The following is a 25,930-nucleotide window of genomic DNA, read 5'->3' on the forward strand; positions in this document are numbered from 1 at the left end:
AGACAGTGTGACGGAAACCTGACATACCCCATTATAGTCAAAGGGGTTTGTCAGGCGCCATTAATAATTGTCACTGTTTTTAAATTAAAGGAAACAAAAATGTAAAATAAAGGAGAAAATAAAATGCAGAAGCAGATATGACCTTAGCTGTATTATATTTTTTTTTAACATAGAGTGTGATGGATGAGAAAGACTTTGTCAGAGCTGCACAGCAAATAAAACGTATTGTTTAGTATCAGCAAACACTTATATACATGTCATGATAATTAATCAGACAGAAAAGTATATAATTAAGATTGTAATTGAATCTCTGAAATATTATTTCAATTTAATATTAATGGTGTTAGAAAAAATAGCATTTTGGGCAAATTCTACAACATCCAGACTGCTCACTACCATTCCTCAGTCAACTCAAAAGAATTATGGGCATTTCTACAATGTAAATCTCCCAACTGAAAGTTTTGTTCTGAAACTTTCATAAGGACCTATAGTACTCCTCCTTATCAGCCAGTTATTAATGTATTCGTGTTAAGAGATAAGTAATTCCCTTTTCGCTCTAATTTGTTTTTTTTCTTCTTTTAATGTTTAACTTGTATTCTTTGTATTTGTGTGTACTTTTGGACTTTGGCCACTTTATTTGCTGAAATATATAATTATTCCTACTTTTAGCTTATGCAAGTGCAATACGAATTGGTGTAAAATCAGACTTACCTACAGTTCAGTAGTTGTAAGAATTCTTCTTACAAACACATATAACTGCAATACTTTCCAAGCCATGAGGGATAATGACTAATGAAACAATCAAAATATCTAAAAGGTGCAGGAGTGCAAAAAAAGATCATTATTAAGTAATGGAAATACAGCCTAATCTAACAAAACTGTCTCTTCACATGTAGCTGTTTTTCTATTTTATATATAAACTAGTGTTGGCTTCCATGCAGAAGCCATCTGAAAAATGATCAGGTCACTTCTTTCAGCCGCTTCATGGCTTTCAAAGCCTGAATTGATTAAAAGAAGTTAAAAAAGAATGAACATATGCACAGCAAGTCGTTTTGATATTGCTGTGTATATGTTCATTTTTTTTATCGTTTGTTGAAAGCTTTATCATGTGAGTTCCAGGGGGAAACCACCTGAAAAAGCCATTGTGTGCACATACAGTGGTGGCCAAAAGTATTGGCACCACTGCAATTCTGTCAGATAATACTCAGTTTCTTCCTGAAAATGATTGCAATCACAAATTCTTTGGTATTATTATCTTCATTTAATTTGTCTTCAATGAAAAAGCACAAAAAGAATTGTCCTAAAGCCAAATTGGATACAATTCCACACCAAACCTAAAAAAGGGGGTGGACAAAAGTATTGGCACTGTTTGAAAAATCATGTGATGCTTCTCTAATTCGTGTAATTAACAGCACCTGTAACTTACCTGTGGCACCTAACAGGTGTTGGCAATAACTAAATCACACTTGCAGCCAGTTAACATGGATTAAAGTTGACTCAACCTCTGTCCTGTGTCCTTGTGTTTACCACATTGAGCATGGAGAAAAGAAAGAAGACCAAAGAACTGTCTGAGGACTTGAGAAACCAAATTGTGAGGAAGCATGAGCAATCTCAAGGCTACAAGTCCATCTCCAAAGACCTGAATGTTCCTGTGTCTTCCGTGAGCAGTGTCATCAAGAAGTTTAAAGCCCATGGCACTGTGGCTAACCTCCCTAGATGTGGACGGTAAAGAAAAATTGACGAGAGATTTCAACGCAAGATTGTGCGGATGGTGGATAAAGAACCTCGACTAACATCCAAACAAGTTCAAGCTGCCCTGCAGTCCGAGGGTACAACAGTGTCAACCTGTACTATCCATCGGCATCTGAATGAAAAGGGACTGTATGGTAGGAGACCCAGGAAGACCCCACTTCTTACCCCGAGACATAGAAAAGCCAGGCTGGAGTTTGCCAAAACTTACCTGAGAAAGCCTAAAACGTTTTGGAAGAATGTTCTCTGGTCAGATGAGACAAAAGTAGAGCTTTTTGGCCAAAAGCATCAACATAAAGTGTACAGGAAAAAAAAGAGGCATTCAAAGAAAAGAACACGGTCCCTACAGTCAAACATGGCGGAGGTTCCCTGATGTTTTGGGGTTGCTTTGCTGCCTCTGGCACTGGACTGCTTGACCGTGTGCATGGCATTATGAAGTCTGAAGACTACCAACAAATTTTGCAGCATAATGTAGGGCCCAGTGTGAGAAAGCTGCGTCTCCCTCAGAGGTCATGGGTCTTCCAGCAGGACAATGACCCAAAACACACTTCCAAAAGCACTATAAAATGGTTTGAGAGAAAGCACTGGAGACTTCTAAGGTGGCCAGCAATGAGTCCAGACCTGAATCCCATAGAACACCTGTGGAGAGATCTCAAAATGGCAGTTTGGAGAAGGCACCCTTCAAATATCAGGGACCTGGAGCAGTTTGCCAAAGAAGAATGGTCTACAATTCCAGCAGAGCATTGTAAGAAACTCATTGATGGTTACCGGAAGCGGTTGTTCGCAGTTATTTTGGCTAAAGGTTGTGCAACCAAGTATTAGGCTGAGGGTGCCAATACTTTTGTCTGGCCCATTTTTGGAGTTTTGTGTGAAATGATCAATGATTTGATTTTTGCTTCATTCTCTATTGTGTTTTTTCCTTGCAAGCAAATTAAAAGAATAATACCAAAGAATTTGTGATTGCAATCATTTTCAGGAAGAAACTGAGTATTATCTGACAGAATTGCAGGGGTGCCAATACTTTTGGCCACCACTGTACCCTTTGCCTAGGTTCACAAACAGCCTTATGATAAATACTTAGCTTACATGGCAGATACAAAATTATAAATAATTTGATTAAGCAAATATGTGCCAAAAAGTGCCATTTGACTTACATTTGGCCAATATACTTCAGAATGCAGTTGCCTCAATTGTATTAAATGTGTAGTCGAGTCGACTGTGCTTTTAAATTTGACTTTTTGTTAATAGTAAAAAGTATTCTATTCAGACATAGGAAACATGTATACACATACATTCCATTAGCTTGAAGAATAGATTTAGTGGCCTTTTCCCACTAAATATAATTATCAAATGTTATGTGATTCTAGCCTATGGTATACTTATGAGATAAATTCCTTAAAATGGGTTCCTCCTTTCAACATTTTTTTGCCCATATGCTTAGTTAACTTTGAAAAAACAAATTGAGCTTTACGTGCCATCCCCCGGTCCAGCACTGTGTCTTCACCGCTGCTCCAGTTTATGTTGTTTGGCTGCAGTGGTGACGTCATACTGACAGCACCATAACCAATCACTGAGCTCAGCCGCTTTGTCAATGTACAGGGTACGAATCATTGAGCTTAGTGAGCATATACCTGCTGTAAGGAGTTGAAATGGAACGTGAATTTACTTATTTCCCCCTGGTGTAATGTAACTTTATTTAAAAAAAACCTTCATCATTTGTGTATTATTATTGATTATTAATATATTTTATTTTATTTAATTTTTCAAAGCTCCCCCCCAAAAAATATTTTCAAGAGATGAGATTTGACATTTTTCTACTGTGAGCTAAAATAGCTAAGTGTAGACTATATAAAACTGAACATAAAGTTACATAGTAAAAATTTGAATATTGCATACATTTTAAGCTACATTTTTATTACTTCTTTCCTATAAACAAATATTTTATTTCTGTAAACAGACAAAATGTAATCCAGAATGATAAAAAAAAAATGAATCATTAAATATGATATATTTCTGCTGCATACATTTAAATAATATAAAAATGCACACTTGTGTTGATAGGTCTTCCCAAGGCTGCTGTGATAAATCAAGGCCGTCTTCTGATAAGTTCTTCGATAAGTACACTGGCTGGAGTTTCGGGTAATGATGTTCTATACATTCCACTGCCTTTATACCACAGTGCTGGCCTTATGATTGGTGTTCGTGGATGCATCCAGCAAGGTAACTTTATAAATCTGTCTATCCAGATCCATATATTAATCTCATAAGGGGTTGTCCGGATATATAATATTGATGACCTATCATCAGGATAGGTCATTAATATCAGATGGGTGGCAATTTGTGATGAGCGAGTATATTCGGTTAACCCTTTTGGCGAGTACCAAGTATCTTCAGCGTACACAGTGATATGTTTGAATCACTCCTGTGTGCATGATTTGCGACTGTTTGACAGCTTTAATACGTGAGGAATGCTTGTTTCTTTCGCATTCCTCACATGTATTAAAGCTGTCAAATAGTCACAAATCATGCACACGGGAGTGATTCAAACATATCACAGAGTACGCTGAAGATGCTTGGTACTCGCCCGAGTATACTCGCCGAAAGGGTTAACCGAACATACTCGCTCATCACTAGTGGCAGTCTAACACCTGACCCCTTCACTGATCAGCTGTTATTCATTTTAGATTAGGGCCCAATTCATCAAGACCGGAGTGAACAGTTAAAGTCAGACGGTCCTGATTCAAGTGAAATTCATGAATCAGGAGCATCGGACGAGTGGCATACACTTCTGTGTGTACCTTGCCACAAACCCTACTCCAGCTCCTAATGGAGTAGGATTTGTGGCGTAGTGAACGCTGCTGCTCATCATAAATTTAATAAGATTTGTGGGGAAAGTATAACCAGTGTTTTCATAATTTAAACCTCTGCTCTTTATAGGCTTTTGGGTCCAGTGTGCAGTCTTACCAGTGACTGACAGCTATCTCTGTATGCAGTCTTATACATAGAAAGCTGTCAATCACTGATAGGACCGCAAACTGGACCCAAAATCCTATAAAGGGCAGAGAATTACAGTAAATGATGAAAACACAGGTTATGCTGAATCTTCTCACAAAACGATATAATTAATCTGCGGAGCTTCCCCTGCTCTATAATGTGGTGCCTGCAGATTGGACTGCATTTTCATGTTGCAGGTTCCCTTTAAAAGAATTGTCTAGGCTGAATTAAAAAAGCGTGCAGTCACTCTATGTGACTACTTACTTCTGAATCTTGACAGTGTGTGATGTGCACGCTGTCACAATTCTGCTGTAAGCCCCTTGCGGGTGGGTAGTCATATGACTGCATGCATGCTATTCACATACTTGGGGTCACTTAGACAACTGCTCTTCTCAGATGATATTTGTCGGCACGTGATCGGAGGTATGCAAATCACATACATGCAGTCACATGACTGCGCACTCGCATGGGGCATAAAGGGGACTTGTAACAGTGCACAGTACACACTGTCATGATTTGGCACACAGAGTGCCTGCAAATTCTCCCTCTCCCCTCTGTACTAGTCTGTCATTGTTAGTTTGTTCACCTCATTTTATATCTGTATCTTGTATCTAACCCCTTCTCATGTACAGCACCATGGAATCTATGGTGCTCTAATAATAATAATAAAAATATTTTTGGAATGGACAACCCTATGGAGCCTCATACAGATGTTTGTGATTTTTCTTGTACATTAAACATGGACCGTTGTTCATTGGTGTTTTGGATCTGATTTCCATCAGTGTTTGGTTACTGTCAGTTTTTACCATTAGTGTTTCATCGGTGATTTTCCACTGATCAAAAAAAAAAAAAAAAAAACTGGAAATCTTCTGCTACTCAACAACATAAATCATGCCCAGCACGCCATGTGCTATTTGTGATTTTCACAGTCCCATAGACTTATATAGGTAATTATGATCCACGAGTCAGATAAAAAATAGAAGTGAACATGAACATGTGAACAACTCCACTATAATGGGTATATGTTTTATCTGTGAAAAACACTGATAAAACATGTATGTTAATCACGGACATCCGAATGAAGTTTTAATGTTCCGTGATCTTAGGACCCTTATAAAGGACATTGTACACTAACACTAGCAACAGTGATTACCAAAGATGCGTTTTATGATACATAGTTCCAGTTATATACAACTTATATATTCGTTCCTAATACCTCTTTTTTTTTTACCCAGGAGCAACCTGTGTTTTAAGGAACAAGTTCTCCGCTAGCCAATTCTGGGATGACTGCAGGAAATATAATGTAACATCCTTCCAGTATATTGGGGAGATCCTCCGATACTTATGTAACACTCCTAAGGTACGGATAATTATAATGAATTATTTGTTTCAAATGTTTGCTTGGAAACAATCAGGTTAAGTTCTCACAATTAGTTTTTCATGCTGCATATTTTCACTGTGCAAAAAGCTCAGTGTCTTACAGTTCCAGAAAAGTGGAAGGGATTGATAGAAATCTCATGTCTAATGACCTAATGACCTACATTGTGTTTTTTTTTTACACTGTGTATACTGACCTGCGGTGCGTGTTTCAAATCTGCAACATGTGAATTTCTCTTGCAAGTACGCTGAGTTACATGTGTGGCTTTAACACCGAGAATTGCATTAAATTCGGAAAAAAAAAAAAAAATCGGTAAATGCATATGCATTTGTATCAATAAATAGTCTGAGAATCCCAGCACAAAAATGCAGATGCGAAGCTTGTATGATGCTTTTCCAGATTTTCCAAAAATAAAAACAGACACGTCGTTTGGATTAAATCGTCTTTTATTATAACAAACAATCTTCTGGCAATACCCCAAGCCAAGACCACAAGTTCAGGGGAAAACCTTTTCCATGCCACGACTTCCCAAGGACCCCACACTGAAGAGTCGAAAAAACTCTCCAACACCAAATTCCAAACACACAATTGAGTCATCTCATTGATGTACAACCACCCCACCACACTTTTCCAACGACTCTAAGAACCTCCTCCCACCGCCAAACTGAAATGACACCGAAAAACAACCCTACCTATATCCATTGTTGCTTTGAAATTTTTTTAAAATCCAAGATTAATGGTGTGGGTGGGTGGTACCCCTGTAATTATTGAGGGCCTCCCATCTTCTCCTCCACTTTATACAGATGCGTCTCACAAAATTAGAATATCATCAAAAGTTAATTTATTTCCGCTCTTCATTACAAAAAGTGAAACTCATATTATATAGAGTCATTACAGACAGAGTGATCTATTTCAAGTGTTTATTTCTGTTAGGCTGTGTGCCCACGATGCGTTTTTCAAGCGTTTATGTTGCGGAATTTCCGCAGCGTAAACGCTTGGGAAACGATTGGTAAACCTTCCCCCATGGTCTCCAATGCAATTCCGCACTTTCAATGCACATGCTGTGGATTTTTCCACAGCGTTTATGCTGCGCTCAAAAATCCGCAGCATGTCCATTAATTTTGCGGAAGCGCTGCATTTTCGCCGCCATTGACTTGCATTAGAACGCGCCAATTCCGCAAGACTGCATCTGTACTTGCGCAATTGGCGCGTTCTAATGTGCGGATGGTACCCGGGTGTGGAGGAGAGGACGGGTCACGCGACGCTGACGTCGGAAGGTCCTTCAGTCAACCGCTGCTGGCAGCTGGGACAGAGCGAAGCAAGACAGCGCGGGCCATCGGAGGGTAAGTATATATTTATTTTTTTCTTTTTTGACATTTTCTCGGGTCACACTATATAAATCCATGCTGTTTGCATGGATTTATATAGTGTGACCAAGTTGACAAGCACTTTCCAAGTGATGCTAAAATCGCTTGGAAAGCGCTTGTCAACCCGCATGCGGAAATGCAAGTGAAGAACGCTTCACTTCCGCATGTCCCTAGCAGGAAAACGCATGTACAATCCGCATGTACAATCCACATGTGTTTTTTTCTGCCAGGGAGATGCAGAAACGCTCAGGAAAAAATCCTGAGCATTTCTGCATCATGGGCACATAGCCATAATGTTGATGATTATGGCTTGCAGCCAATGAAAACACAAGTCATTATCTCAGTAAATTAGAATACTTTATAACAACAGCTTCAAAAATGATTTTAAAATGCGAAATGTTGGCCTACTGAAATGTCTGTTCAGTAAATGCACTTAATACTTGGTCGGGGCTCTTTTTGCATCAATTACTGCATCAATGCGGCGTGGCATTGAGGCGATCAGCTTGTGGCACTGCTGAGGTGCTATGGAAGTCCAGGTTGCTTTGATAGCAGCCTTCAGCTCGTCAGCATTGTTGGATCTGGTGTCTCTCATCTTCCTCTTCACAATACCCATAGATTCTCTATGGGGTTAAGGTCAGGCGAGTTTGCTGGCCAATCAAGCACAGTGATACTGTTGTTTTTAAACCAGGTATTGGTACTTTTGGCAGTGTGGACAGGTGCCAAGTTCTGCTGGAGAATGAAATTTCCATCTCCAAAAAGCTTGTCGGCAGAGGGAAGCATGAAGTGCTCTAAAATTTCCTGGTAGACGGCTGCGCTCACTGTGGTCTTGATAAAACACAGTGGACCTACACCAGCAGATAACATGGCTTCCAAAACTATCACTGATTGTGGAAACTTCACACTAGACCTCAAGCAGCTTGGATTGTGTGCCTCTCCACTCTTCCTCCAGACTCTGGGACCTTGATTTCCAAATGAAATGCAAAATTTACTTTCATCTGAAAACAACACCTTGGACCACTGAGCAACAGTCTAGGTCTTTTTCTCCTTGGCCCAGGTAAGACTCTTCTGGCGTTGTCTATTGGTCATGAGTTGCTTGACACAAGGAATGCGACACTTGTAGCCCATGTCCTGGATATGTCTGTGTGTGGTAGCTCTTGAAGCAATGACTCGAGCAGCAGTCCAATCCTTATGAATCTTCCCCAAATTTTTGAATGGCCTTTTCTTAATAATCCTTTCAAGGCTGCGGTTATCCCGGTTGCTTGTGCACCTTTTTCTACCACACTTTTTTTCTGCCACTCAACTTTCCCTTAATATGCTTGGATACAGCACTCTGAGAACAGCCAGATTCTTTAGCACTGACCTTTTGTGGCTTACCCTCCCTGTGGAGTGTGTCAATGACTGCCTTATGGACATCTGTCAAGTCAGCAGTCTTCCCCATGATTGTGGAGCCTACTGAAACAGACTAAGGGACCATTTTAAACACGTAGGGAGCCATGCAGGTGTTTTTTGTTAATTATTCTAATTTACTGAGATAATGACTTTTATATTTTCATTGGCTGTAAGACATAATCATCAACATTAACAGAAATAAACACTTGAAATAGATCACTCTGTTTGTAATGACTCTATATAATATATGAGTTTCACTTTTTGTATTGAAGAACTGAAATAAATTAACTTTTTGATGATATTTTAATTTTGTGAGAAGCACCATATGCCTGCTCTTTCTTGGAACCACCCCCATATTTCCACCCCTTAAACTTTTGACCCTACTAATTACCCATGTGAAGATATGTAGGCTAATTAACCCTTCACTAATTAATCCCTCCAAAGCTGAGTCATGGGTTACTACTGTACAACCATACAGTTAGGTCCATATATATTTAGACAGAGACAACATTTTTCTAATTTTGGTTCTAGACATTACCACAATGAATTTTAAATAAAACAATTCAGATGCAGTTGAAGTTCAGACTTTCATCTTTCATTTGAGGGTATCCACATTAAAATTGGATGAAGGGTTTAGGAGTTTCAGCTCCTTAACATGTGCCACCCTGTTTTTAAAGGGACCAAAAGTAATTGGACAATTGACTCCAAGGCTATTTCATGGACAGGTGTGGGCAATCCCTTCGTTAGGTCATTCTCAATTAAGCAGATAAAAGGCCTGGAGTTGATTTGAGATGTGGTGCTTGCATTTGGAAGGTTTTGGTGTGAAGTAAACATGCGGTCAAAGGAGCTCTCCATGCAGGTGAAACAAGCCATCCTTAAGCTGCAAAAACAGAAAAAACCCATCCGAGAAACTGCTACAATATTAGGAGTGGCAAAATCTACATTTTGGTACATCCCGAGAAAGAAAGAAAGCACTGGTGAACTCATCAATGCAAAAAGACCTGGGCGCCCACGGAAGACAACAATGGTGGATGATCGCAGAATAATCTCCATGGTGAAGAGAAACCCCTTCACAACAGCCAACCAAGTGAACAACAAATGCAGCCAAACTGATTGGTCGTCGTTTCATACTACAGATGGACAATGACCCAAAACATAAAGTCAAAGCAACCCAGGAGTTTATTAAAGCAAAGAAGTGGAATATTCTTGAATGGCCAAGTCAGTCACCTGATCTCAACCCAATTGAGCATGCATTTCACTTATTAAAGACTAAACTTCAGACAGAAAGGCCCACAAACAAACAGCAACTGAAAACCACCGCAGTGAAGGCCTGGCAGAGCATCAAAAAGGAGGAAACACCGTGTCTGGTGATGTCCATGAGTTCAAGACTTCAGGCAGTCATTGCCAACAAAGGGTTTTCAACCAAGTACTAGAAATGAACATTTTATTTACAATTATTTAATCTGTCCAATTACTTTTCGTCCCTTTAAAAACAGGGTGGCACATGTTGAGGAGCTGAAACTCCTAAACCCTTCATCCAATTTTAATGTGGATACCCTCAAATGAAAGCTGAAAGTCTAAACTTCAACTGCATCTGAATTGTTTTGTTTAAAATTCATTGTGGTAATGTCTAGAACCAAAATTAGAAAAATGTTGTCTCTGTTCAAATATATATGGACCTAACTGTAGCTCTTCTGGGGCTTCATATTTCCTTTCAGATTTTCTCTACAGATTCCTTGAAAAAAACCTTTTTGGTTGAAATGTTGGAATATTATCTGTTTATTCACCACTGGAACTATTTGTAAGTCAAAACCAGGTGTGGATGAAAAATGTAGAAGTGGTGACGTGTTTTTAGTATAGTTTTCCTCTCCTGATTTTGGCTTATAAATACTGATATGAAATACTGACTTTCATAATTTTTCTTGTTCCTTCAAGAAAAACAATGATAAGGACCACTGTGTGCGACTTGCAGTTGGAAATGGACTAAGGCAAGATGTATGGAAGGAATTCATTAATCGTTTTGGTAATATACATATCTATGAATTTTATGCGGCAACAGAAGGAAACTCATTTTTTTTTAACTACACCAGAAAAGAAGGAGCAATAGGAAGATGCAACAGCCTATTAAGGGTAAGTAACATAGAACTGTGATTATTGTGTATCTTAACTTTATAAAGGTTGTCCACTACTTTTACATTAATGGCCTATCCTCAGGATAGGCCATCAATGTCTGATCGGCACTCGGCCCCCCCGCGGATCAGCTGTTACTCTATTGAATTGATGTGCAGTACCTCGTTGCAACCACTACAAGTAGATGGCCAAGCTCGGCAAGTAAGTACTTCCGGCCGGCACCGATAACAGCTGTTTGGTGGGGGTGCCGGGTGTTTGACCCCGGCCGATCAGACATTGATCAATGAAAAAGTAGTGGACAACCTCTTTAGAGAAAACAGCAAACTTAGGCAGAACTTTTGAAAAGTTGAAATATCAAACCTGTTTACAGTATGGAGCGTCTCCAAAATGTCAGTCTCCTGTGGAGTCTTGACCTCCTACTGTAACAGCAGTCTTTCTGCGTAGTCTAGAATGACTAATATATGTTATGAAAAAGGTCGAATAAAAGTGAAAATTATTTTTTTTATTACATTTTTGAATTACCTCTTAGGCTAATTTTGTATGGTAATTCCGGTGACAGTGACTTCATATTGAAAACTACAAAATTTGGACTTGAGAACTGATTTAAAGGGTGTTTGGTTTTGACAAACACCGCTACAACGTTCAGTTGCCAACTTTCGTCAAAAGTATGAAAATATGCAAAAAGTAGAAAAGTGCTTTCCTTTCACTGTATCTTCTGATCACTTTTATATTCAGACTTGATGAAAAGTTAAGTCAAATTTTACAAGAATTTTACTAAGTGGATTCTGGAAATTGTTGTATTTTAGCGCGTGAGACCTTCTGATGTGATCAAATATGATGTGGAAAAGGATGAACCAGTCCGTGATGCTGCAGGACATTGCATTCGTGTTGCCAAAGGTAAAAATGCTACTTATGCGCCGAACTAAAATAATAACTTAATACATTGAACATGAACTTGTTTGTCTCATCTACTTTATCTGTATTTTACAGGGGAATTCAAGGTATAAGTTTGCTCTGCAACATTTATCATTACTGTCTCCCAAGTTAGCTCAGAACACTAGATAATAAGCTAACTAGAAGCATAGTACATGCAGTTGTGGTCACATTATTGGAACCTTTGTTTAGTATAGAAAAACCATTATATTTAGAAATTAGTGGCTATGTTTCAACTGTGTACCATTCGATTTTTTTTTTCAGCTAAATACATTCAATAAAAAGTAGATCCGTCACCATCACCATACAAGTAGTAATTTACAAATGGCTAACACATTGCTTTGTTTATTACCACTTGCTTACAGGAGAAACTGGTTTGCTAATATCTGAAATTACAATTACTAATCCTTTCACGGGATATGCAGGAGAAGAATCACAGACTGAGAAGAAGAGGCTTCGAAATGTGTTTAAAAAGGGAGATATGTATTTTAATACAGGAGATTTGGTAATGATAGATAAACAAGACTTCGTCTTCTTCCAGGATCGTGTCGGAGACACATTTCGGTAAGCTATCTAGTATGTCTTCTTGCAGCTCTGAAAGCTCCATCTGTGTTGAGGATAGTTTTGCTCATTGGTGGAGTTCATGTTTCACACTCCACAGCCAAGATTTGATCAAGCGTGTCACTGCACAACGGTGGGGGTGGGAGCAATGTGCATCCTAACTGGCAGGGAAAGCCAGTAGAACGAGGGTCACTCTACTAGCCGCATCTCAATAAGAGGTCATATTGCTGGCAGTGATCAGCTATGGTCTGTCCCAAAAATAAAGGCTGAAATCTGCTTTGCAAACAAATCAGTTTGTACAACAAAATGAAAAGTGGTGTTAGAACTGTGATGAGCGTGTGACAATGCATCCTCTGTGTCACAGGTTTACCACGACAGAGCGGGGCCAGAAGACCACAGCGTCTGATTTCACGTACTCCTGCACTGAATAGAAGCACTTCTTCATATTAAACTGTGCAGATTTCTGTTAGCAGTGCAGGGGTTAAACTGTTTAGCTTAGAGTCTCTGAAGCTTTCCTGACATCACCTCTTCAGAATTGGCCACTCCCCTTTCCTATATATACTCTCCTCTGGCAATCTGGATTGCCATTGATAGTTTCATACTGCCTGGTGTGTATCAGAGGTGTTGGTAGAGGAGTTTGGAGTGATGATCTGTGACTGTTGGTTGGTGTTTCGGCTGTGTGCAAATCCTCATCCTCTCGAATTTGGTCTTCCATCCTTTTCTCTCCGGTGTTCCTCTCTGTTGTGTGTGAGTGCATATTTTTATGATTTGTATTTTCATTTATCCCTGGACATCCTCCCTTGTTAGTCTGGTTTGTGTATATACATACACTATTAAGCCCCACTTCCCTGGGAGGGAAGGGGGACAGATAGAGAGCAGATTCAGGAGTTCAACAAAGTGGCGCTGGCATCTTCACCATCAGAAGTAATCCGGAAGCAAGGATAGCTAGGGCGCCCCTAGCAATAGGGACAGGGAAGGAGTCCCTGGCCCCGGGTAATCTGACAACAGAGTTGTGACACTCTGGATGGACATTAGTTAGCAAGATACACAGCAGATTTGGTGATTAAATGACTAACAGAGCTTATTGATGGTAGTTGCGGATGCCAGCTATATTAGACATATAACACTATGCTCTAACAGTTGGAATCAGAAATAAGTTTGGCTGTTGCCTTCTTAAGTGCCACAGTCAATGTGTCACAAATGTACCACCATGAGACCTTTGTGGTATCTGGGATCAGAAGGGCACAGTGATTGGAAGATGGTAGGTCCTCTTTGGAGTCTGTTCGGCGATTAACTTAAGTGGAGTGGATTGATTTTCACTTAGTGGTGAATGGGTTAAGAATTCCTTTTTGATCCTGCTGGGATTCCTTATGGCTCTAATCCTCATCTATACTCACTCCTAGCACTCTTCTAAGCCAGTTATAGGTTTTCTATGCTGCCTCCCAGAAGAGGTTGTTCCAGTTAAAGTTGTTCTCGTTAAAACTAAAAATGTGTTGTTTGATTTCTCCCTGTTTGCCTCCCTCTCTGTGTTTTCTTACTGTAGTAGTGAGACTAGTGTCTTACGACCCTACTTATTAGTCCTTGTTAGCTCAGGGCTAGCCAGGCCTTAGACATGTAATCGCCCAGATGGGAAGAAGGACTCGTCTAGAGAAGATAGGGAGCACAAGGCTCAGTCTCAGGTGAGTGTTTAGGGGTCTCTATCACTCTCCCTATCATCAGGGCTCCCTTTACCTGTTTTTCCGTAGTTTTCCCCTCTTTTGCGCCACACACCGGGCATTTTCTTGCTCCGGCGTGACACAATGCTGAACCTGGCATCTATTGTATATAGATTTACAGGAGTGGGATACTTCTGTTACTCCATTGAAGATAGTGGATTAGCTCCTGTCATCTGAATGTGAAGTGCCAATGGGTTTCCCAGGCAGTCGGAGTCCTAACCATGGCCTCTATACCTGCCATTTAAAATCCCCTAGGCAGTGACAAATGAAGAAGTATTGAAGTATATAAGCAATCAAAGGATCTCATGGTCTAGTCCTCAACTTGGACTAAAAAGAAATAGTTAGAAGTTAAAGGTTATTTTTTAATTATTTAATTTTCTTTTTTTAATGAAAAAAAGGACATTTTAAAGAAAAACAACAATATATAAGTGGTATGGCCGCAAAACAATTTGTATAATAAAACATTTATATGATTTAAACAGCACTGTAGGGAAAAAAAATAATTAAAACCAAATAGCTAAAATGCTTATTTCTTTTCTTTATACTCCCCAACAATGCACTAAAGGTGATCAAACTGTTGTGTACCCAAAATGGCATCAATGAGAACTCCACTCATGCAGGTTTTTTTTAAAAACTGTTTTGTGCAAAAGTTGAACTATATATATTTTTAACCAACCTGCAGAATATACCGCAGTTATCAAGTTTATTGAGCAAAGTGAACAATGTAAAAACAAAACCTAAAAGGACACCAGCAGAAAAGTCCACCCTGTGTAACAGCCTTCTTTTAAAAGTGTACTGTACTGACAATTAAGGATTAAGGCTTGACTGCTAAATCCAGAATGAGCGGAGGTTTTAATTAATTAAATGGAACCTGACAACAATTCATGCTATCCAAACCATGGGCAGCATGAATCAGACATTGGCATTGTATTTCAGCTATGCATGTTTTACTCTAAAATGCAACATCCTTTCAGGTCAAACATACTTTGCAGAGTCAGCCTGATCCATTAAGACTGCCATTTCCTACACTAGTCTTAAGGCCCCGTCACACTTAGCGACGCTGCAACGATCCCGACAACGATATGACCTGTCAGGGATCGTTGCTGCGTCGCTATGTGGTTGCTGGTGAGCTGTCAAACAGGCAGGCTCACCAGCGATCAGGGGAGCAGAGACATCGTGGAAAGAATCTTTCCACGATGTCCTGCTCCTGGTTACCAGCCTGCTGCAGGAGCAGGCTGGTAACCATGGTAAACATCGGGTTACTAGGGGCACACGCGCACCTAGTAACCCGTTGTTTATCATGGTTACCACTCTGCTACAGTGAGCGGGAGGTTACCGCTCACTTTAGCAGGCTGGTAACCATGATAAACATCGGGTTACTAGGTGCGCGTGTGCCCCTAGTAACCCGATGTTTATCATGGTTACCAGCCTGATCGCTGCTCCCGCTGGTCAGCAATGTGTGCTGACCAGCGGAAGGGCAACGACCAAAAAATGGTCCAGGACACTTTGCAGCGATCAGCGACCTCACAGCAGGGGCCTGATAGCTGCAAAGTGTCACACATAGCGACATCGCTGGTGAGGTCGCTGTTGCGTCACCAAAACCGTGACACAGCAGCGATCTCGCTAGCGATCTCGCTATGTGAGACGGGGGCTTTAGTGAGGGGCGTGCAGGAATAAGATGCTCTGAATTCATTAACAGGCGCACTCCACTTAACATGCACAGAAATCTTTATCAGTGGTGTGCGTCATTGAGAGGAGTAACATTTCTGGCCATAAGAAACGCCGGTACTTTTGATTCAAACTGGTGGGTAAACCACAAAAGTTGCAAAATTTTAGCACAATGCCGCATTGTGCAAAATTTTTGCAATAATTCAGAATGTGGTATGCTAATTTTCTGGCGTATACACGTTGACTAGAGCAAGACAAGACAAGAACTTTGGGGCCCATACATTAGAATTGCTCCCCAGTGGCTTCTTCCTGCCCCACTCTTCATAAAAGGTCTCTGAAAAGGTGAGTCTATAGGGAGATGCCGGTCAGTCACGGGTAGCAGGACGGGAAGAATCTGCGGGGAACCACATCGCACTAGCAGGCTGAGACACATACAACCCCTGGCAAAAATTATGGACTCACTGGGCTCGGAGGATGTTCATTCAGTTGTTTAATGTTGAAAAAAAGCAGATCACAGACATGGTACAAAACTAAAGTCATTTCAAATGGCAACTTTAGGGCTTTAAGAAACACTAAAAGAAATCAAGATAAAAAATGTGGTACTCAGTAAGGGTAGCTTTTTCAGACCAAGCAGAGGGAAAAAATTATGGAATCACTCAATTCTGAGGAAAAAATTATGGAATCACCCTGTAAATTTTCATTTCCAAAATTAACACCTGCATCAAATTAGATCTTCTCGTTAGTCTGCATATAAAAAGGAGTGATCACACCTTGGAGAGCTGTTGCACCAAGTGGACTGACATGAATCATGGCTCCAACACGAGAGATGTCAATTGAAACAAAGGAGAGGATTATCAAGAAGGTAAATCATCATGCAATGTTGCAAAAGATGTTGGTTGTTCACAGTCAGCTGTGTCTAAAATCTGGACCAAATACAAACAACATGGGAAGGTTGTTAAAAGGCAAACATATTGGTAGACCAAGGAAGACATCAAAGCGTCAAGACCGGAAACTTAAAGCAATAAGTCTCCAAAACAGGAAATGCACAACAAAACAAATGAGGAACGAATGGGAGGAAACTGGAGTCAATGTCTGTGACCGAACTGTAAGAAACCGCCTAAAGGAAATGGGATTTACATACAGAAAAGCTAAACATAAGCCATCATTAACACCTAAACAGAAAAAAACAAGGTTACAATGGGCTAAGGAAAAGCAATCGTGGACTGTGGATGACTGGATGAAAGTCACATTCAGCGATGAATCGCGAATCATTGGGCAAGGTGATGATGCTGAAACTTTTATTTGGTGCCGTTCTAATGAGATTTATAAAGATGACTGCATGAAGAGAACATGCAAATTTACACAGTCATTGATGATATGGGACTGCATGTCAGGTAAAGGCACTGGGGAGATGGCGGTCATTACATCTTCCATAGTGTTGAGCGATACCTTCCGATATCGGGAAATATCGGATCGGATTGGATCGGACCGATACTGAAAAAGTACTGAAAAATTCTACATGAAGGAAAACAACTAAGAATAATGTAGAATGTATTGGGGGAGGTGGGGGAGACAATAAAGGCATAGAGGTTTAGCCCAATCAAATGGAATAGCAGGAATTAATATTTTTTTTAAGACGTTCTGAGTTACGGAAATATTGACTATGTTAAGTATTTTTATATTTTGTCAGATATTTATGTTTCACTACTTCCATGCTCTTCACCTTCTTTTTTACTTCTCCCACACTTTCTCCATCATCCTCAGCATCTTTTTCATCCACTTCTTCTTCACCTTCTTCATCTTCTTCACCTTCTTCGTATTATTCTTTTTTTACATTCTTCATATTCTAATTCTTCATCATATTCTTATTTGTGACAGGCATTCCTGTAGTTGTTATTTATAAAAGGTTGGACATTACACCTTTCGTTCTGCCCGTCACAAAAGATTTACAACAGGATTTGTCCGCGTTCAGTTTGGCCTGCAGCAGCAGGTCTTTTCCAGGGGCACCACGAGGAGGAACGGACTCACCCCCATACACTGCTTAGTCATCTTCTGCTTATAATTTAGATATTATCTTTTGCTCTGATTTTTAGTCTTATGCTTAATGTTCTTCCGCTTTTTGTTATGCAGCTTCTTGTATTTCTGCTTCTTGATTTTCTGTCTCTTGTTCTTCTGTATCTTGGTGCTTGTCTTCTCTTCTTTGTCCTCTTGGTCAACTTCTTCAGGGTTATCTTCTTGGTCTTCTTCGGGGTGGTCTTCAGGGTCGTCGTCTTCGGGGGTCCTCGTCTTCGGTGTCCTCGTCTTCTTCGGGGTGGTCTTCAGGGTCGTCGTCTTCTTCGGGGTGGTCTTCAGGGTCGTCGTCTTCTTCGGGGTGGTCTTCAGGGTCCTCGTCTTCTTCGGGGTGGTCTTCAGGGTCCTCGTCTTCAGGGTCGTCGTCTTCGGGGTCCTCGTCTTCTTCGGGTTGGTCTTCAGGGTCCTTGTCTTCAGGGTCCTCGTCAGGGAGATCCAGAGTGATTACCAAGAACCATTTCAAAAAGCTTGAACTTGGAAATGTAGCAGAAGGTACAAGAAGGCTGAGGAACTACCAAGGACCAGCTGACGGTACTGGAACCCGGATGGGTAGCAGAAGGTACAAGAGCCAATGGAACTACCGAAGACCAGCTGACGGTACTGGAACTCGGTTACTAAGCAGGAGGTACCTGTGCCAGAAAGCACTACCAAGGACCAGCAGACTTTGGTGGAACATGGATACCGAGAAGGAGGCACCTAATCCAAAGGCACTGCCGAAAACCAGCTGACAGTACTGGAACCCGGATGGGTAGTAGAAGGTACAAGAGCAAATGGAACTACCGAGGACCAGCTGACGGTACTGGAACCCGGATGGGTAGCAGAAGGTACAAGAGCCAATGGAACTGCCGAAGACCAGCTGACGGTACTGGAACTCGGTTACAAAGCAGGAGGTACCTGTGCCAGAAAGCACTACCAAGGACCAGCAGACTTTGGTGGAACTTGGATACCGAGAAGGAGGCACCTAATCCAAAGGCACTGCCAAGAACCAGCTGACGGTACTGGAACCCGGATGGGTAGCAGAAGGTACCCATGTAAAAAAAAGTTTCAAGGCCGCGAGCCGGCCGCAGTTACCAAAACCCACAGTCCTACAGGGGGTGCTTGTCCTATTGGCACTATGGAACCAGCCTTCATTGCCAGATCCTGCAGCCCACATAGGAGTCACCTAAACTGCAGGCACCATAGAGTCGGCTAACCCGACCGCAACACGACAGGACAACGCATTGGAGGCAAAGTGACGTTGACACTACCCGGAAACAGCTGGTGTGCTGGAACCAGGCTGGGCAGGAGGGAGTACCCGTGCCAAAGACACTGCCAAGAACCAGCTGACGGTACTGGAACCCGGATGGGTAGTAGAAGGTACAAGAGCAAATGGAACTACCGAGGACCAGCTGACGGTACTGGAACCCGGATGGGTAGTAGAAGGTATAAGAGCAAATGGAACTACCGAGAACCAGCTGACGGTACTGGAACCCGGATGGGTAGCAGAAGGTACAAGAGCCAATGGAACTACCGAAGACCAGCTGACGGTACTGGAACTTGGTTACTAAGCAGGAGGTACCTGTGCCAGAAAGCACTACCAAGGACCAGCAGACTTTGGTGGAACTTGGATACCGAGAAGGAGGCACCTAATCCAAAGGCACTGCCGAGAACCAGCTGACGGTACTGGAACCCGGATGGGTAGCAGAAGGTACCCATGTAAAAAATAGTTTCAAGGCCGCGAGCCGGCCGCAGTTACCAAAACCCACAGTCCTACAGGGGGTGCTTGTCCTATTGGCACTATGGAACCAGCCTTCATTGCCAGATCCTGCAGCCCACATAGGAGTCACCTAAACTGCAGGCACCATAGAGTCGGCTAACCCGACCGCAACACGACAGGACAACGCATTGGAGGCAAAGTGACGTTGACACTACCCGGAAACAGCTGGTGTGCTGGAACCAGGCTGGGCAGGAGGGAGTACCCGTGCCAAAGACACTGCCAAGAACCAGCTGACGGTACTGGAACCCGGATGGGTAGTAGAAGGTACAAGAGCAAATGGAACTACCGAGGACCAGCTGACGGTACTGGAACCCGGATGGGTAGTAGAAGGTATAAGAGCAAATGGAACTACCGAGAACCAGCTGACGGTACTGGAACCCGGATGGGTAGCAGAAGGTACAAGAGCCTATGGAACTACCGAAGACCAGCTGACGGTACTGGAACTCGGTTACTAAGCAGGAGGTACCTGTGCCAGAAAGCACTACCAAGGACCAGCAGACTTTGGTGGAACTTGGATACCGAGAAGGAGGCACCTAATCCAAAGGCACTGCCGAGAACCAGCTGACGGTACTGGAACCCGGATGGGTAGCAGAAGGTACCCATGTAAAAAAAAGTTTCAAGGCCGCGAGCCGGCCGCAGTTACCAAAACCCACAGTCCTACAGGGGGTGCTTGTCCTATTGGCACTATGGAACCAGTCTTCATTGCCAGATCCCGCAGCCCACATAGGAGTCACCTAAACTGCAGGCACCATAGAGTCGGCTAACCCGACCGCAACACGACAGGACAACGCATTGGAGGCAAAGTGACGTTGACACTACCCGGTAACAGCTGGCGTGCTGGAACCAGGCTGGGCAGGAGGGAGTACCCGTGCCAAAGACACTGCCGAGAACCAGCTGGCGGTGCTGGAACCCAGGGTAAATACTAAAAACAGAGTGGAGCCAGAGGCGTAATTGGAGCTACTTTAAAATCTGTAGTAGTGTGAATGTGGACAGAGCAGGAGAATTTGCCAGACACACAGCAGGGGAACAGCTGACGTTACTGAACCCCAATAACACGGCAGCAAGTGTTGACTGTGCAGACGGCACTTCCGAGCAGCAACTGGCGGTGTTGGAGCTCAGGGATAATACTGAAAACAGAGGAGCCAGAGGTGTAATTGGAGGAGGTTTTAAATGAGTAGTACAGTGGATGTGGACAGAGCAGGAGAAATTGCCGTCCGCACAGCAGGGGAACAGCTGACGTTACTGAACCCCAATAACACGGCAGCAAGTGTTGACTGTGCAGACAGCACTTCCGAGCGCCAACTGGCGGTGTTGGATCTCAGGGATAATACTGAAAACAGAGGAGCCAGAGGTGTAATTGGAGCAACTTTGAAATCTGTAGTAGTGAGAATGTGGACAGAGCAGGAGAAATTGCCGTCCGCACAGCAGGGGAACAGCTGACGTTACTGAACCCCAATAACACGGCAGCAAGTGTTGACTGTGCAGACGGCACTTCCGAGCGCCAACTGGCGGTGTTGGAGCTCAGGGATAATACTGAAAACAGAGGAGCCAGAGGTGTAATTGGAGCAACTTTAAAATCTGTAGTAGTGAGAATGTGGACAGAGCAGGAGAAATTGCCGTCCGCACAGCAGGGGAACAGCTGACGTTACTGAACCCCAATAACACGGCAGCAAGTGTTGACTGTGCAGACGGCACTTCCGAGCGCCAACTGGCGGTGTTGGAGCTCAGGGATAATACTGAAAACAGAGGAGCCAGAGGTGTAATTGGAGCAACTTTAAAATCTGTAGTAGTGAGAATGTGGACAGAGCAGGAGAAATTGCCGTCCGCACAGCAGGGGAACAGCTGACGTTACTGAACCCCAATAACACGGCAGCAAGTGTTGACTGTGCAAGACAGCACTTCCGAGCGCCAACTGGCGGTGTTGGAGCTCAGGAATAATACTGAAAACAGAGGAGCCAGAGGTGTAATTGGAGCAACTTTAAAATCTGTAGTAGTGAGAATGTGGACAGAGCAGGAGAAATTGCCGTCCGCACAGCAGGGGAACAGCTGACGTTACTGAACCCCAATAACACGGCAGCAAGTGTTGACTGTGCAGACGGCACTTCCGAGCGCCAACTGGCAGTGTTGGAGCTCAGGGATTACAGTTCAGGTGGTAGAAACATGAACACAACAGGAGACCTGGATACTGTTGCCAACCAATTATTTATTCTGGAAGAGGACTGGCAAATTCATGAGAGATCCAGGCCTTGTTCATTTTGAGAAAAGTAAGCCGGTCAACGTTATCGGAGGATAGTCGCATGCGACGGTCTGTTAGTACACCACCTGCGGCACTAAAGACACGTTCCGATAATACACTAGCAGCAGGGCAAGCTAGCACCTCCAATGCATACTGACTAAGCTCTGGCCATGTATCCAGCTTACAGACCCAAAACTTGAAGGGAGAAGAGCCGTCTGGGAGTACACTAAGAGGGCAAGACATGTAGTCTGTCACCATCTGACGGAAATGTTGCCTCCTGCTGACTGGAGCCGTCTGTGATGGTGTAGACATTTGTGGCGGCGGGGACACAAAACTTTGCCACATTTCGGCCATACTGGTCTTGCCTTGTGCTCAGGCGCTGCTTCTGCTCCCTCTTTGTGCAGAGCTTCCTCCACTGCCTCGACGCACTGAGCTGCTTTGTAAAGCACTAGCAGCACTGCTCTCGGTTGGAATGGAGAACATGATGGAATGCACCAGTGCGTCTTGGTACTCCCGCATTTTACGCTCCCGGTTCAACGGTGTTATGAGGCTTTGTAAGTTGTCCCGGTAGCGAGGATCTAGGAGGGTGGACACCCAATAATCAGCCGTGTTGAGAATGTGGGCGATGCGGCGGTCGTTTCTCAGGCACTGCAGCATGAAATCAACCATGTGCTGCAGACTGCCAACTGGCCAAGAAACGCTGTCCCCTGCTTGAGGCGTGATCTCTGCCTGCTCTGCATCACCCCACCCTCGCTCTAGATACTGACTACTAGAGCATTGTGTACCTCCCTCCTCTGGACAGATGTCTTCCTCATCCATTGACTCCTCCTCATCCTCACAAAGTGTCCCCTGCCTAGGCCTTTGTGAGGAACCACGTTGCGCAGACTGTAGAGAAGCAGATGGCATTTGTGACTCCTCATCCTCCACCTCTTCCAAAACCTCGTCCCTTAGTGCTTGCAGTGTTTTTTCAAGCAGGCAGATAAGGGGGATAGTCATGCTGACTAGTGCATCATCTGCACTCGCCATCCGCGTGGAATAATCGAAGGCACGCAAAACGTGGCAAATGTCCTTCATAGAGGCCCACTCAGTGGTGGTGAAGTGTGAACGGCGCGCACTGCGACTTGTTTGCGCCTGCTGCAGCTGGTACTCCATTACTGCTGCCTGCTGCTCACACAACCTCTCCAACATATGTAACGTTGAATTCCACCTGGTGGGTAGGTCACATATGATGCGATGTTCCGGAAGACGTAATCGGCGCTGCAGAGCTGCAATGCGTGATCTTGCGGTGCTGGAACGCCGCAAGTGAGCGCACTCTATGTGGACCTTGTGAAGCAGTGCATCAAGATCCGGATAGTCCCTCAAAAAACTCTGCACGACCAAGTTGAGCACATGTGCCAGACATGGGATGTGAGTGAGGTTGCCTAGGCCCAGAGCTGCCACCAGATTTCGGCCATTGTCACACACTACCATGCCTGGCTGGAGATTCGCTGGCACAAACCACACGTCGCTCTGCTGCTTGATGGCATTCCAGAGCTCCTGCGCTGTGTGGCTTCGATTCCCCAAAGAAATTAATTTTAATACGGCCTGTTGACGTTTGGCCACGGCTGTGCTCATATCGGTCATCATAACAGGTAACCATTCACGGGTCGATGTGGAGGTAGACCGTGACGGCTCCTGCAGCGCTGATTCAGAGGAACTGGAGTATGAGGAGGAGTCAATGTGTACAGACTGGATTCCTGCAATCCTTGGAGTTGGCAGAACACGTACAGCACCACTCTCAAGATCTGTACCCGGCTCCACAACATTTACCCAATGGGCAGTGAGGGAAAGGTATCGTCCCTGTCCATGCTTAGTGGTCCACGCATCGGTGGTCAGGTGGACCTTGCTACTGACGGCGTTTTGCAGCGCATGTTTAATTTTTCCCTCCACATGATGTTGCAGGGCAGGGACGGCTTGCCTGCTGAAATAAAAGCGGCTGGGCACGTTGTATTGTGGGACTGCCAATACCATAAAGTTACAGAATGTGTCAGTCTCCACCAGCCTGAATGATAGCATTTCAAGAGCCAGTAGTTTAGCAATGCCAGCATTCAGAGCCTGTGCTCGGGGGTGGTTTGCCGAGTATGGGCGCCTTTTCTCCCATGCCTGTGCTAACGATGGCTGTAGACTGGCCTGGGAGTGTGAGGATGACTGGGAAAGTGGTGCTGTGGGTGGAATTACATTGTGTCTCTGTACAACAGTGCCAGAGATTCTTCCATGGCGATCCTGTGAGGAAGCTGAACCAGCTGTGTGTGAGCTGGAGGAAGAGGCTACAACACGAGCTGAAGAGGTGGTAGGTGGCGCTGTAGGTTGGCCTAGGTCTTCAGTGTTTTTGTAACTCCACCACGTGCTTGGTCCGCACATGTTTCCACATATTTGTGGTATTGAGGTTGCTGACACTTTTCCCTCTTTTCACCTTCTGATTACACAGCTTGCATTTCACAAAGCAAATGTCATCTGCAATTGTGTCAAAAAAGGACCAGGCACTGCAAGTCTTGGGAGCGCCCGCTTTGGGTTTTGGAAGAGCCATGCTCCTAATGGGTGCCGAAGTGGAGGCTACAGGCAACCAAGTCTGCCCCCTCCCTCCTTTTTGGGCTGTTCGGGGAATCTCTTCCTCAGAGCTGCTCCCACCACCTTCCTGTCCCTCACGCCATGATGGGTCAAGGACCTCATCATCTACACCACCCTCTTCAAACAACTGCTTCTCCTGGGTAGTCTCGACAGCACAGTATGCACCAGAAAGTGGCACCTGAGTCTCATCATCAGATGCGTACTGAGGTGTGCTGCTGACGATAGGCACTGGCCCACCCGCCTCTTCAGATTCAGAGAGACAAAATGGTTGCGCATCACTGCATACTACCTCTTCTTCAAATTCTCGAATTCTGCTTGGCTGGCCCCCTCTTTCCAAGCCAAGAGATTCAGAGAACAGAAGTAGAGATGGCTCCTGTCCAGGGCTCTCTGACTGCCTGGGCAATTTGGCAGGTGGTGAAGAGACAGATGGGTGGTCTTCAGTGCTCAGGACCTGAGAGGATCTGGAACTAATTGAAGTCGATGCGTTAGCTGCCATACATCCGACAACGGCTTCAATTTGGTCCTCCCGCAGCAGTGGGGTACGGCTAGCTCCTACAAAGCTGCGCATAAAGGACTGTTCCCTGGTAAAACGGGGATGCTGAGTCACTGGTGCCCGCAGCAGGCACAGAATCCCCACGTCCTCTCCCTGCAGGCACAGAATCCTCACGTCCTCTCCCTGCAGAAACTCCATGCCCACGCCCACGCCCACATGCCTTACTCCCTACCTTCTTCATCTTGGTAGACTGATAAAGAAAGGCAGAAAAGTACTAAGGGCTTAGTGTGCTTATTCCTGAACAGCTGCTAACAGGTATAAGAAACACTAATTTTATAAAGTGTGGACTAGACTTTAATATGAGCTAATGTGGCCTACACAACTGTAAAGTGGAGTGTTTGGTGAACTTTATTTAGGTTTTTTTTGTCACAAAAAGACACTGGATGTGCCTAAAGATGTAATACCGATAGTATCACAAACTTTTTGTAGCTATTACAATGTAGGAAGGTAACCTACAATGCAATAGATGAGGCTACAAAAAATAGGCTAATACTAATCTGGCTGGGGCTGCAGGGCCCAATGCTGCAGAAAGGCTCCTCTAACTACTCCTATATAGTGTGTTTGGAACCAATTTAGCTGAATACGGATGGAACCACCACACTAATAGGAGATATCAGGAAAAATTATGAATTGGCAAAAAAGGACAATGTATGAGGCAGTGACACACACTGAGTGCACTACAACCAGACGTGGTTGAAGCACACACTACAGGGTGAGCTGCACTCACACACACGGACCTTGCAGAAAGCGGTGAACAGCACAGAGAACTGTGCACTAGCACTGCAAGGCACAGCGATTTATAAAGTAGCTTGGGTAAAGCAGAA

The 25,930-nt window shown here is 43.6% G+C and overlaps 1 protein-coding gene across 1 annotated transcript in view; it reads left to right on the top strand.

The window, feature by feature from the left end:
* LOC141166311 (long-chain fatty acid transport protein 2-like) overlaps positions 1 to 25,930 on the top strand; it is a 47,032-nt gene that overhangs the window by 15,553 nt on the left and 5,549 nt on the right. Inside the window, exons 3-7 of the mRNA XM_073652876.1 lie at positions 3,811 to 3,969; positions 5,979 to 6,103; positions 10,813 to 11,007; positions 11,814 to 11,904; positions 12,306 to 12,504. Of these exons, the coding sequence (XP_073508977.1) occupies positions 3,811 to 3,969; positions 5,979 to 6,103; positions 10,813 to 11,007; positions 11,814 to 11,904; positions 12,306 to 12,504 (769 nt within the window). The remainder of the gene's footprint in view (positions 1 to 3,810; positions 3,970 to 5,978; positions 6,104 to 10,812; positions 11,008 to 11,813; positions 11,905 to 12,305; positions 12,505 to 25,930) is intronic.

Source organism: Phyllobates terribilis, unplaced genomic scaffold (genome assembly GCF_046119375.1).
Source record: "Phyllobates terribilis strain yellow unplaced genomic scaffold, ASM4611937v1 Scaffold_11__3_contigs__length_659146591, whole genome shotgun sequence".
Lineage (NCBI taxonomy): Eukaryota > Metazoa > Chordata > Amphibia > Anura > Dendrobatidae > Phyllobates > Phyllobates terribilis.